The sequence below is a fragment of the Apus apus genome, chromosome 3, assembly GCF_020740795.1.
Source record: "Apus apus isolate bApuApu2 chromosome 3, bApuApu2.pri.cur, whole genome shotgun sequence".
In the NCBI taxonomy this organism is placed as follows: domain Eukaryota; kingdom Metazoa; phylum Chordata; class Aves; order Apodiformes; family Apodidae; genus Apus; species Apus apus.
In genome coordinates, this window is record NC_067284.1 from 78425116 (window position 1) to 78438804 (window position 13689).

A 13689-nucleotide genomic window follows, 5' to 3' on the forward strand; every position below is an offset into this window, starting at 1 on the left:
AGGAAGATCTAGGCTATGTCTTCTTCAGCAAGTAGTATGGCCTAAGACCAGATTTGTGCTGTTCACGTTACAGGTACTTGATGTGTTTTACTTTTAAGTAGCTCTAGCCTGGCCTACTGAATGCCTAGTAGCAGCTGGAGATAAAGTCCTGGACACATTTTGATAAGACCTTCATCCAAATGAAGAGAGTTAATCTCTCAGAGAGAATCAGAGGGTAGTGAGGACAACAAGAAGGTTAATTTTAAAATTTGAAAGTAAAATAGTAACATAGATGCATTTGTAGCAGAACACTTTCGAGCTGGGAGAGAAAGTCATGCAAGAACCCACCATCATATGTGCTTAGGATTTTTACTACTTAATCAAGTACCAATATTTACTGGATACTTAAATTTACACTTTGGGAATTTCTGAAGGGCAAGGTAGAAGATTTCTAATGGCCTTCCTATTCTTCCAAATGAACCTCTCCCTCATTTTCATTTTTTTTTTCATTTTATTATTATTGACACTCTAAAATTTGAATGACATCTGAAAGTATTTCTCTCTTGTCCAACAATTTTTCCAGAAATTTTAAAAATAATCCTTTGTGTTTCTCCTCTTGACAGTGAGACACTGTATAAATATGTTCACAGGCTAGTGGACAGCAACATTAAGACACTGCTCATTCTTTTTCATTCAGCTCCGCTATGCTTCTGTAACAGCTCTTGATGTGCCTCAAGTGAAGCTACTGCATCTTAACGTGTCTTTGACAGATGGTGGACTGGAACTGGCTATCCTGAGTTAGGGGACCAGGGTGGTGCCCACCTTGGTGCCTGACTACATCAAATACAAATCACACTCTTCTTTCCCCTACCCACGCACAGTCTTATCACCCATGTAGGAGGGGCTAACCTCTTCCCCCAACATCTTCTTGAAACAACAGCAACCCCTTTGTTTAGAAAATTTAATAATATTGCAACATTTGACATTATTACAATATTTTTGTTAATAACTTGATAAAGATTCAAATGACGAGTGGATATTAACGTAAGAGAAAATATTACTTACCCAGAGGTGCAAAATTGTGAATTCCTTCTGCATTATCAGGCTCAGAAGCCAGCACTCTAGCTTTCAAACTGCTGTCTGTTACTTTAGTGGGACCAGAATCAAGAAATTTCATAATAGTTGAAACCATACTTCTTGCTGTGTTAACAATTGCTCTTGTGCTCGTTACCATGTTGTTACAAATAAGCTGAACACCACCTGTGTATAATGAAGGCATGGAGGGAAAAAAAAACAAACTCTGTTTGGAAACATGCAATAGATTCTAGGCAAGCAAAGGCCTACTTAGTAAATTCATTCCTCCGGACAGCTACCTGCATTCCATCTTCAAAAGAAAAAAATTTACCTGATGCACCTAAAGAAATAACATTCTTACCCATATCATGGAAAGCCTTCAGTGCTTCACTTGTATCCAACACTCGTAAAATGAACCAAAGCAGTGGCTCTGACAACTGACAGGTGGCAAGAGAACCCTAGAAGTTAAGAAATACAGTTTCATGCAAATTTAGCATGACAGAAATACATATAAGTCTCTTATCTTAGTAAACAAAAGTCCAAGAGAGAAAATGCTACCATAGTTGACCTCCCCACCACAAAAGAGCAATATCATGCTCCATATGGTTCACTCTTATGCAGAAGCCTTTGCAGTAAGGAAGAGATCAAACTAGTAGGGGTAAGGAAAATAACAATATTGAGAATTTGAAATAGCCACTAATATTAACACAATATGTTTCACACCCGAACATAATAAAACATTCAACTCATCTTCAAGCCTTTTACCCAGGAATTTATGAGTATGTGGAAATGTCCTTGCAGAAACACACTATCTACCATGGGCAACAGAGGGAGGCTTCCTAAACTCCAGCACCAAAGTGAAGTGAAATGTTAGCATCTTTCTTTTACACAGCACTAGTTCCATTTTCTGAGCTTACAGGTTACAGTATCAACTAATCTGTAATTTCCTTGAAATCCAGCAGACCGAAGGGAACTTACCTGTCTTCCCATGTACCCACAGGCCATGTAGGTAAGAATTGGCTGAAGCATCACTTGCACTGTTGTTGCTTTTTTACTAAGCGTTGTCAGGATAGTGAACAACCCGTCTCCAACTGATATTGCATCTAAGCCACCATGGAAGTTTTCATGTTTAGTGAGATGTAAGCCACTTGCACCTTAGTGAAAACAGAAAAAAGTTCAAATATCAGAAGTTGAGATCTAATAAATCATTATAACACAGAACTCAAGGGCATTAACATTTCTTTTCACTTAAATCTTCACGTGGATTTTACAAAACATAAATGGGCCAGTTTTCAGGATCACACATTAATATTAGCGCTCCCAGGTACACGCAACCTTCTTTACATTATAAACAGGAAGACTTGATCCAGGAAGTCAGTGAATTAAAAAGCAATGTAAGGTAAGACCATACAAGTGACTGTTTATTAGTAAAGCAAACAGAGTAAGAACTACAAAACCTGGAACCACTTCTAGCCAGAAACAACTAACAAATATTTAAGGTTTTTTCAGATAATAGAAGTGCAGTTGTGCAGCCAGAAAAACCCCAAAACATTTAATATACATATATCTCTCTATATATATATATTTCTATCAGAAATACCTCTTCCAGAATTCTCCTTCTCAGTATTACAGCTCAGGATTTATTCACAAGGATTTACTGAATATTGATATTCAGCAATACTGATTACACGTTTCTGAAATCGAGAATGGAAAGCAAAAGAATTGTCTTCCCAAAGAAGAGATTATCTCCATAAACTCAACTGTTTTACAGAGTGCATGACATCAGTCTGGAAGAGGTTTTAGAAGTGGTTTTAAATTTGAGTGGGGAGAAATAAATAAAAGAATTGCAAGAGAATTGACAGCTGTAGCACTTAAATCACGTTCAAGCTGTCAAGAAAGAAAATATTGATGAGCACTTGGTGCATAGAAACAGAGAAAGAAAAGTCTTAAGACAGCCTCTGCACAGTGTAGAAAAATTAATGGAGTGAACGACGGAGCTGGAGCCAACTAAGGTGTGTTTGCTGTGCAGACTGAGATAAGAAGGTAGGCTTGGAGGGAAATACTGGCACTTCTATGATTTTCATATCCTGTCAATGGCAAAGCATAAAAACCTAATGAAGTAAATAACCAAAATGGTCATAAAAGAAAACCCAACAAATGTTTTAACTTCATGTGACAAGTGAACTACTCATGGCCATCCTGGTTCCTGACCAATTGGCTTGTCAGATGCAGTAAATTGGTATAATTAACATAAATTTTGACACCAGAGCCACTGCTTATCAGTACACATCTACAGCTATCTGCTTGCTTATCTTCCTGGGTTGCCAGCATGCTGCACTAGGTATTACATGGTAACTACTACATGTTGATAACTGATTTTTGCATCATATATAACCCTGGAGAAATGTTTTGTTCACAGAAATTGTAGGGAGAGAGGTTAATACAGTTTTTCATGAAAGAACTAAAACCACAAATAGCTGTGTTACAGTTTCCCAAAATACACATACAACTTAGTTTCAATAACACATATTCAAAGAACACGAAGGAACAATCCACTGAAGAGATTAGCTGGCCTAGTATCCCAAACTCAATGAAAAACATTTTGAAACAACTTCCAAACAGCCTTTTCAAAAATGTGAAACTGCTGGACAGAAATCGGTGGAAAGACATCAAAGTTCAGGAGAAGAATATTTGAATTTCACTGCAAAGAAAAACATACTGAGAACAAACCATCATTCCCACAACAAACTACTTTCAGTGTTCATAGTGTATTTGCAATATTACACCAACAACCCAGAGTAAAGGAGGAGGCATTCTGGAATTAACTTAAAGAAGGTCCCAACAGTGCAATCCAGGCTTGTTAAATCCTGCCTGCTGTTTGACTAGTGGAGAGTACTACTTTTTCCTCAATTGCTTTTATGCCAAAGTGAACCACTGGTCTAACATTCACGTGCTTTCATCCAAAAAGTGTACTGTTTCTGGTAATAGCACTAGTTAACAGTTTCATGCCTACTTCAAAGAGACCAGCAAAGAAAAGGCCAGAGATACTTCCTTTGAAACAACAGAATGACTATGAAGAGAACAAAATTTGACAGCTATTATGCCTGAAACGGAGATCAAGCTCTTTGACTATACTGCAAAACGTTTTTCCAGTCTTGCACATGCAGAAACATTAATGGTATTTCAGCCTGTGGTTTAATTTGTGCAAATAAATTCAATCCTATCATCACAGCTCACATAGTCTCTTTGAGAACAGGCATCTTAGGCACATGTCTCACAAACTGCAACTTTCTGTTCAAAGTATCATCAGCTTCCCACTTGTAGCAGGAAGATGCCACCCACAAATACATAACTGGAACTCCCAGAACACAATGTTAATGAGAACTCTGGTAAAACAGAGGAATAGAAAAGTTTACATATTCTGTGCAAGAGCCACAAATGATTTGAAAAAAAAGGAAAATAATGTCATACATAGAGAACAACTGAGGTGATGTGTCTACAGTACAAACTGAAGACCAATCCTAATGCATGCATAGAAGCATACGATGGGCACAGACTGAAATACAGGAAATTCAATTTAAACATAAGAAAAAGACTTTTCTACTTTAAGAATGATTAAACATTGCAACAGGTTGCCCAGGGAGTTTATGGAGTTTCCCTCCTTGGGCAATTAAAAGCCCTACTGGACAAGGTACTGAGCTCTCTGAGGCAGGCTCTGAGTTGACTCTGTTTTGTGCAGGGAGGTTGGACTAGATGCTCTCCAGAGGCCCCTTTCAACATTGACCATTCCGAGATTCAGCAAATTCAAATGTCAAATGCATTCCTGTTTTATTTTAATTACTGTCTCCCACCTCATGTTATTTTTTTTTCACATACCTGTCTCCCCCCTTTCAGTTCTTATCAGTCTGTTTTTTTCCTGTCATTTCTGTGATACATTCCTTCATGTCTACACCCAGTTTATGAGTTTGTAGAAGTTTGAAGTGTTACAGAATACCTACCAATAATCATTGCCATAGCGCTGCTGTTACACTGGCCAAGTGCAGACAAAATCTGGCTCATAATTTGTTGGTTGGCTAACACCAAGTCTGCCACATATGCAGTTGATCCTTGAGTATTAGGGTTACTTCCATTGCCATCTTTGCCTCCCGAAACCTTTTCTTCATCAGACACACTGTCTGTAGTACTGCTTGCTACTGGAACACGGGCACTATATTCTCGGTTACTGGAGAGCGGCAGTTGAACTAAAATGTTGACCAGCTTTAACAAATCAAACATAAGTTGATCCCTTGTCATTTCTCCACAAACTGCTTTGGCATCACCTGGACGGATAATATTGGCAAAAAGCCCTCCAAAACATGCTCGAGCACCCACAGAGCTGTCTGAGCCACTGCGAGACATCACTTTGTCCGAACACGTAATGTAATGATGCACTAGGAAGGTTATAGACTCAATTACTGCAGAAATAGTGCTAACTGATACAACTTCAAAATTCTGTTCCAAGGTAAATTCCAAGAGTTTCACTTGTGCATCCAAGGGTCCCTGACCTGTCTGGAAAGCACCCCTGAAAGACAAAAAATAAAAAAAAAAAAAAGAGAGGGGAAAAAAAGTTATTTCATTGTTCAACATTAACAAGTTAAACAGATTTGATTGTTGGGGTTTCTTTTCTTGAATTTTAAGAATCAAAAAGCACACTAGACTACCAATAAATAAAACCCCAGCCATTTTCAGAAGCACACATTGAAGCATAATCTGATCTTTCACATAAGTCAAGCATTCATTACCTTTTAATATACTGGTTAATACACAGCCTCTAGAACCTGCTCACACTATCGCCTTCCTGATACCAATTAAGGATTAAAGTTGCCTTTGAATAAGTCTAGGATCCTCTATTTATTTATTTAAATAATTACGTTGATTTTGTAGGTATAGGCTTGGAATATAGTCCTGTTCAGTTGTGGGTAAAAAGTTTCATATGTTTACAGAGAAGCTTTATGGCAAGAAGTCATCTAATACTTGAATGTCATTAGAATTCTTTGTTTCCTTGTTTTTGACATTGATTACCATGACTTTTAAAATTAAATATAGAACAAAATAGTTTATAGAAATAGCCCTGAAGAAAATATTTGGCATTTAATTAGTTTGAACAGTAGAATACTGCTTTTCATCACAATCAATCTTATGTTTTGATCAGACCCTGTATACTTCAATGATTACCTGAGGTTTTAAAAATAATAATCTAAACCCTTTCTGGTGCTTTGTTTCCACTTTATAACATTTCAGTCTGAACATTGGTTTGTCTCAAAAAAGACCTAGCACATTTGAAAAACTAGTTTATGACTGGTTTAATTAGCTTATTTCAAATAAATTACGGCATACAGACACTCATACTGTGTCACAATTCACTGTGAATTAATGATTTTTTTGTATTATGACATTTCTTCTATAAGTAATTGATCATCAATGTAGCCTAGTAAACACCAAACATTCAATTTAAGTTACTAAGGCAAAGTCTCTTGGAGAAGGACAAAATAGTTTTATGTATGACTAAAGAATAGATAACATCAAAGCGCCACCTACTGGGAAGCCAGAAACTGAGGAAGCTCATCCCTAATTATATCAAGGCTTTGTCTGCGGATGAGCAGAACATCAACACTAGAAATAAATAATTATTCCTAAGGTACTTCAGACCAAACAATTGCCACATTTCCAGTGTGCTTCTGTATATGCAACAGTCTTGTGCCCATCAAACTAGCCTTGAAGAAGCAGAGCTGTAAAAGACAAGGTATAAACTCTCTCCCCTGACCAGTGGCAAGCCTCTGCACTAGTGGGGAGACAAGATTATCAATTGGCTCCAGAAGGAGAGGGGCAGAGAAGGCTTTCCACTGTTGGGGTGAGGAGAAAAGGAAAAAACTAAGAAAAAGCAATAAATATGCATATTCCATAAATAGGATTATGCAAGCTCACATTTCACCCTACCATGTTCTAAAAGCCATCCGTATTATTTCCACAATCTATGAATAATTTCTAGATTCTTTCATTAATCCAGGCCTCAGAATATTTCTCTCTCATTGTAGCAGGTAACCTCATCAACAGTGTCCTTATTTTAGGGATTATTGAACAAGGCCTACATCTTAGCTCTAAACAAATTCAATTTAAACAACTGTTTATTGCTTTTATTCACTGTCATTCACACACGGACCGCTGTGTGTGAATTCCAGTCACACTCTTCCACGTGGTAGAAGCAGCCCAGATCATGCTTGTAGGGCTACAGCAACACCTATGATCTTCATCCATACATAACTTGACAGTATGGCAAGGTGGGACATACACATCTTAGTTGTCATTACATGTCCAGAGATGATTAAGACAAAGAGGCAAGAAAGGAAAAAATAGTTAAGATTTACCTTTCTGTTGAAAGTATATGTATTAATTTCAGTAAAAATTCACTGAACATCTGAGGACAAGTTGAAGAAAGGTGCACTTGTAACCGAGTAAGAAATTCTTGCATAGCTTGCGTAGCTGTAGGCCCAACCTATAGGAAAAAGCATTTTAATAAGTATTACATGAAACTGAAATGTCTTCAAGAACATTAAGCAGTACCTAACAAGAACATTTTCTAAGAACAGAAAAGTATTATGCAGCTTAACCTGCTTTCTGAAAAATTTTATGGGGTTTTAACATAACTATTCTGTATCATTTTATGTGTTTTTCTAATAGTAACCATGAATTAAAAGCAAGTAGTTCAGTTCTTTGCCTAAGACTTGTTTTGACACTTGAGGCTTCACCTTTTCAGCAATGCAAACTATGCTTCACACTGAATACAGATCTGCGCCAAGATGAATGTTGGGTTTTTTTTACAAAGTACATATTTGCATACAACTGCTTTAAATTAATGGCACCACACAGTCTTTACGTTCTGGAAAATATTATGCATTTCCTATAAAGTTTTCTGGAAAATACAGTAAATATCAGGGTTTTCTTGTTTCCTAAACTAAGTTTTTCTGAGATTCCTGTCAAAGATTACATACAATTATTTTAACTGTGGCTTTTTAAATCACTATTTACAGATCTTAAAAAAACCTGCAAAAAGCAAAAAAACTACATTTACTGAAATTAGGAGAAACAGTAGATGCCACATGAATTTAGAAACAAGCAGACAATAAAAGCGTAATTTTCCATTCTGCATTTATTATGTATTTAAATCTAAGCTTCATTGGCATTTTTATCCCACCCAACCCAGCAAGATTTTGGAAAACTAACTGAACTCTATTACTTTTTTCAAGCATGTAACTAAGGAATCGTAATGTTTAACATATTCACAGATATATCACATGACATTCTCTCCCTCTGGCAAGTCTCCAGGTAGTTGCAAAAATACACGATCACCACTCAGACTGTATCATCAACATGAACTGATGAGTTACTCATCAGAACCGACTAAGTCTATAACCAAAATAAAGCAACAAGCCAAGGATATAATATATTATGAATAACACAGATTCACATCAAGCGTATTGAAATCGTATTACAAGTTTTTCTCTCATTTTTATTGCTAGTTACCTGTGGACTGTGTTGATTTGTTCCGTGAGGATTAGTGCCGGAAAGAAATTTCACTAACACATGAATGAGGTTTGGATCTGACACCAACAATTGGGCAGTACTTTCCTGAGCTCCAATGGCACTGCTTGGACCAGCTTAAAAATAAAGACAAAAATTAATTCTGTAATCTTAAGCATTAAGTTTAAATCAAGTATTTACACTGAATATCCCTATAATTATTTAACGATGTGTAAATATTATCAGGAAAATCAGTTACCAAAACTTGCTTACTCAGGACCACAATTTTGAGTGTACATTCTCCCATGCATTACAGATGTGAAGTCTTACTCATACAGCAGTGGTATACTGAATCAATTCAAAACAGAACTTGAAAAAAGGAGTTACCTACTGAATAAAAAGTATGTATTATTTTAATACTACACCTATCTAAATGAAGTTACAGGTTATTACATACTGAAGACATGATATCTTTCAGACTATCTCATTACACATAAAAGATTAAATCAAGAGGAAATTATGCGTTGGTACATGAGCTTGGTTGGCATTGCTTCACATCCCAAGATTCTCAATTAGGGAGGCTGTTAAAAGAATAAAATCCTGAACTACTGTTTATCAGTCTTCATAATTTAATTTCCTTAAACTAAGGAAAGTTTAACTAAACATCCCAACCAGGAGGGAAAAATCTCAGTCAAAACCAGAATTAAACCCCAACTGCTTCTATCTCAGTTGAAAAGCTTTCAGAGCAATGAAATAAAAATAGTATAGGAAAGACATTTGCCATGAGAAGAAATGCTTATGAAGAAGAAGGAAGGAGAAGACAATTCACAGTAAGTTTTCCCCTTATTAAATGCCATTTTAGTTTAAAATTATTAACAGAATTCTTGCATTACATTAATGCAGAAAACTAGGGCTGAAAGCACTGATTTATCAACATTAGTGGTGGAACAAGCCTGTATGGCTATGACTGACAGCACGCCAAGAGCAGGAGGTTAGTAAGAGCAAGAGAGCAGCCCACAGCATTCCAGATCCACTGTGTTGCAGACAGTAAGAAAGCTGTAGTTTACATTTGATAGTGCAAAAGATGAAATGGCTAGGTCTTGTCTGGGTGGGGGACAAATCTGTAAAAAGCAAGCAATTTCACAGGTTCTCTGAAAGAAAAACTGAACATTTCAGAACAACAGAGAACATCTGTTGCAGGATGTGCTTTGAAAACACCAATCTGTACCTCTGAAGACTTACTTAAGTTACACATCCAGTACACTGACTCTCCCTCTAAGGAAAACTAGGTATGTAGGTTGTTGTTGGGTGGTTGTTTCTAGGCCATGTTTCTGAATATATAATCATACAAGTTAAAAATTGAAAACAACACTCAGGTGACTCAGAACACTGAACTGCTAAGCTCATAGCTCTCTGGCATGTATACGTAGACCTGTTATATTACTGCCTTTTGGGTTTGGTGGGTTTATTTTTTTTAATTTTGTTTAAAAAAGTTCCACTTGCCAACTCTTTTGAAATGTAAGACAAATCACTATCACTAAAATTGCATTCAACTGCAGCTGACATTATTAATCAAAATGAGATGTCAGTCTGAATTCAGTTATTTTGTTTTGAATAGTTTTCTGTAATGTTCATTGCTTCAAAGTAATTGCATTGTTGAAATTTTGTCTACGACTTCATTTTGAGCTAGATGTCACCTTAGTTTAACGAAAAGTACTGAGTATCCGAATTAATTTTAAAATAAGCAAAATGCCAAATGTTTATATTTTCATTTTTAAAAAGGATATAGTTTTGTGCTTTCCTGAACTCCTGAGTAGTACCTGAATGGTAGAGAAAGTATTTAATTTTCTTCAGAGACCTTGAATTACCTATGAAGTCTATAATTATTGGTGGGACAAGCAACATTGTTTTTAGAATATGCATGCTTTTTCTAAACAAGGCAAGTTTGGGGGATAGCTTCAAGTAATTTAATTTGTTCACTTTGAAGGTTACATTATTAAAAAAAGCTCCAGCTTTTTCCTGCTCTGTGCACCTTCACTTGTTAGGTTTGTACTGTTAAAAACTTATTTGAATCTGGCTGTTCTTTAAGACTTTACGTCTTAATACAAGCAGATGTTACATTAGAACTTCTCTGTAATTGACAGTCCCAGTGCATCTCCTCCTGACAAGCAGTAGCCAAGTCTACATGCTAACTTTCAAATAATTTCCTTCCAGGATTAGAAGGGTCCATAGTTTTTCTACTGTTTCATGAAAGGATTGATGGGGAAACTGAAAAAACCCCCACATTTTCACTACCCGCTATGTTATTTTATTTTTCTATTTTCTATTTAACAGCTGAAGATACCACTACAATATAAAAATCCACATTTTTTAATATTATACTTATAGTCTGACGTTTTGTTTGGCATTCTAACTCAGATTTTAGGTTGTGTCTACATCACCTGCTGTGTCAGTTAGTGTTTATGCTCAAAATGCTCTGTAATGTTGTCTCTGGTGACAATAACAAGTAACCAAAAGAGCATGTGGAGAGAGCACCAACAGCTCTTGCTGAAGGAACAGACAAGTAAATACACTATGAGAATAATTTGACAGATAACAGCTGTTTACTTTAGAGCAACTGTAGCTCTAAAAAATTTTTCTTAGCCAGGTTATCTTTGTAGATTTGCTTCTACCCACCTTCCTGGCATTAAATGGATCCACACGTGTGTAAAAAGAGACACAGCTTCAACCTTTTTCTTTACACTCCAGCAAGCTTGCATCTCTAAACCTTTCCAATTCAACTGCAACCTTGGGCTCACAATCCTATATACACAAAAATCCACAACCATATTTGTAAGCTGAAGTGCACCTGCAAGGAATTACAGTGGTTCCTTCTGAGCAGCTTTTAATTCACATAATCACTTACTGACCTCAAGCAATTGCCTAAGCAACTCCAACAAACATGAAGTTGGTTGGCTGGCTGTGTCAGAGAACAATACTGAGCCTCCTAACAGTCGGAAGAGATTCACATATGTTTTCTGTGGTACACACAGCACCATTTTTGGAAATTGCTAGTCTACAGTTACAAATTTGAGTGTTGAGAATATGCATGGGTGTTAACTGCAAGCACTATCATCCTACAAATCAGGCCACATTCTATTCTCAAATATCACAAATAAGATGGAGGTCTCTGTTTGTGAACATCAATAAGTCTCTTCCATTAGTTTATTCACAGTAATACTGCATCAACAAAGAGCAAAAATTCCAGCAGATTTCTGTGAGAATGATATCTAAATAACATCACAGGAAAGAGACAGAAAGTGAAAACATGAAAAAAATGCATCCCAAAGGCAATTATTTGAAATGGCATATATGAAAATAAAGATTCATAAGCGTCTTGGGAGGAAAACTGTGGAGATAAGCTTTGTCATCACAAGATCACAAAATTGCTTCACAGCAGGTGGCTCTGGGCTTCCTTCTTCTATAATTACCATCTTTAGGCATACACTTGGAGTGAAAGCAGAATTTAAGAGAGCTCTGACTTGGTCTAACATGTAGGATTTAAAAGATTCCAGTCTCCTGGTTCTTAATATTTCCTATCTTCAGCCTTGAGGACAAGGCCATCAAAGCATTCCTTATGACAACTGCCCTGTGATAGTGAGTCATTTAGAAGCTCAATTTCTTCATTTGAAAATGACATCCTTTAACTTCTACCTTGTGGCAAAATCTCATTCACAAAGTGAGATTATTTCTAGTGTGTTACAAAGCAATACACAGAATGTAAGAGAATGTGGTGTGCATAGGGAAATAAAGTTAAATTAAAGGGTTGTTTGGTTTTGGTTGTTTTGTTTTGTTTTATGTGTTTTGTTGTGGTTTTTTTCCCTAAAGATTCAGCTTCTGGGGGCTTATTCTCAGATAGCTTAACATAAGCAATGACTAGTGCCTGCATATTTACAAAAATATTCCTACTGCATCAGAAAAGCATAAACCTCTTTCATAGCACCTTAATTATTCCTCTGCTAATTTTCTCATAGTACAAATCTAATTCCAGAGGATCATTACCTAGTCTGAAAATCAATTTTTAGAAGACATTGTCAATCTACTTATGACATTTTAATTTTACTACTTGGGTTTCAGTGTCCCATGGTACAAGCAATTCAAGGAATCCACTCTTGAGAAAGGGAAAGTTGTGGTAGTTTTTTCAGATGTCACTCACTCATTTGTACATCACTAAAACAAGCAACATAAAAAAACCAAACACAACAAACAACAACAACACCACCACCACCCCCCCAAGCCCCCTATCAAACAAAAAAGAAAACACCCAAAAAACTTACCATTAAGCTGCATATTTGTCATGAGAGTTAGGCTATGAAGCACAAGGCACCATGTCCGGAGTAAGGTATTAGGATACCATGCCAGAACTGACAGGAAGCTAGTTACTGAAACTGTCAAGAAAAACATGTTTGCAAGCTTTAATCTTCAGAGCATTACTACAAATTTGTGTTTTGTTTTGTATTTTTACTCTAAGGTGCTATAGTTATTAATATTATTGTTTGTTGTAGTTACTTTGTTTTGAAAGCTACTGTTCCAGGGAATTAGGAAAAGCAGCCTCACCAACATTTCACAGGAACTGGCCCACAGAACTTTTACTCTGACATTTCAGAGAAAACAATACAAAGAAACTGGTTTCAAAATACTCTCATAGAAAGTTAATTATAGCAGGTATTAATGTTTTGGACTATCATCACAAGATACATCAGATTTTCTAAATTATACAGTATAACGTATTATAGGAAAAAAAAAACCAACACATATCTTTGTATTAGGTTAGTACTCTGCTGTCAAAAAGTAACTGGGCTTTCCCCCACCACCAACCCCTTTGACAGTAGGGCAGTATACAAGGAGAAGAAATTTGTCAGAAGTGCATACAAGTTCATCTTAGACTATGAGGTGTATTTTAAAAAGTCCTCTTGGGAGTAGTGATGAGTGAAAAACCACAAGGGTTGCAATTTAAATCGTGAGGAGATTCTGCAAATTCAGTAACCTCTCAGTTACATACTAGCTACACAGTTTTCACGTTGAAAAGAAAATGAGCCC

At 36.4% G+C, this 13689-nt stretch overlaps 1 protein-coding gene across 6 annotated transcripts in view; it reads right to left on the bottom strand.

The window, feature by feature from the left end:
• BIRC6 (baculoviral IAP repeat containing 6) overlaps positions 1–13689 on the bottom strand; it is a 171377-nt gene that overhangs the window by 80331 nt on the left and 77357 nt on the right. For all 6 annotated transcript variants that reach the window (XM_051613084.1, XM_051613086.1, XM_051613087.1 and 3 more), the window contains 7 exons: positions 12927–13037; positions 8614–8747; positions 7458–7585; positions 5052–5614; positions 2032–2207; positions 1415–1511; positions 1045–1239 (listed from right to left, as the gene is read on the bottom strand). In XM_051613084.1, the coding sequence (XP_051469044.1) occupies positions 1045–1239; positions 1415–1511; positions 2032–2207; positions 5052–5614; positions 7458–7585; positions 8614–8747; positions 12927–13037 (1404 nt within the window). The remainder of the gene's footprint in view (positions 1–1044; positions 1240–1414; positions 1512–2031; positions 2208–5051; positions 5615–7457; positions 7586–8613; positions 8748–12926; positions 13038–13689) is intronic.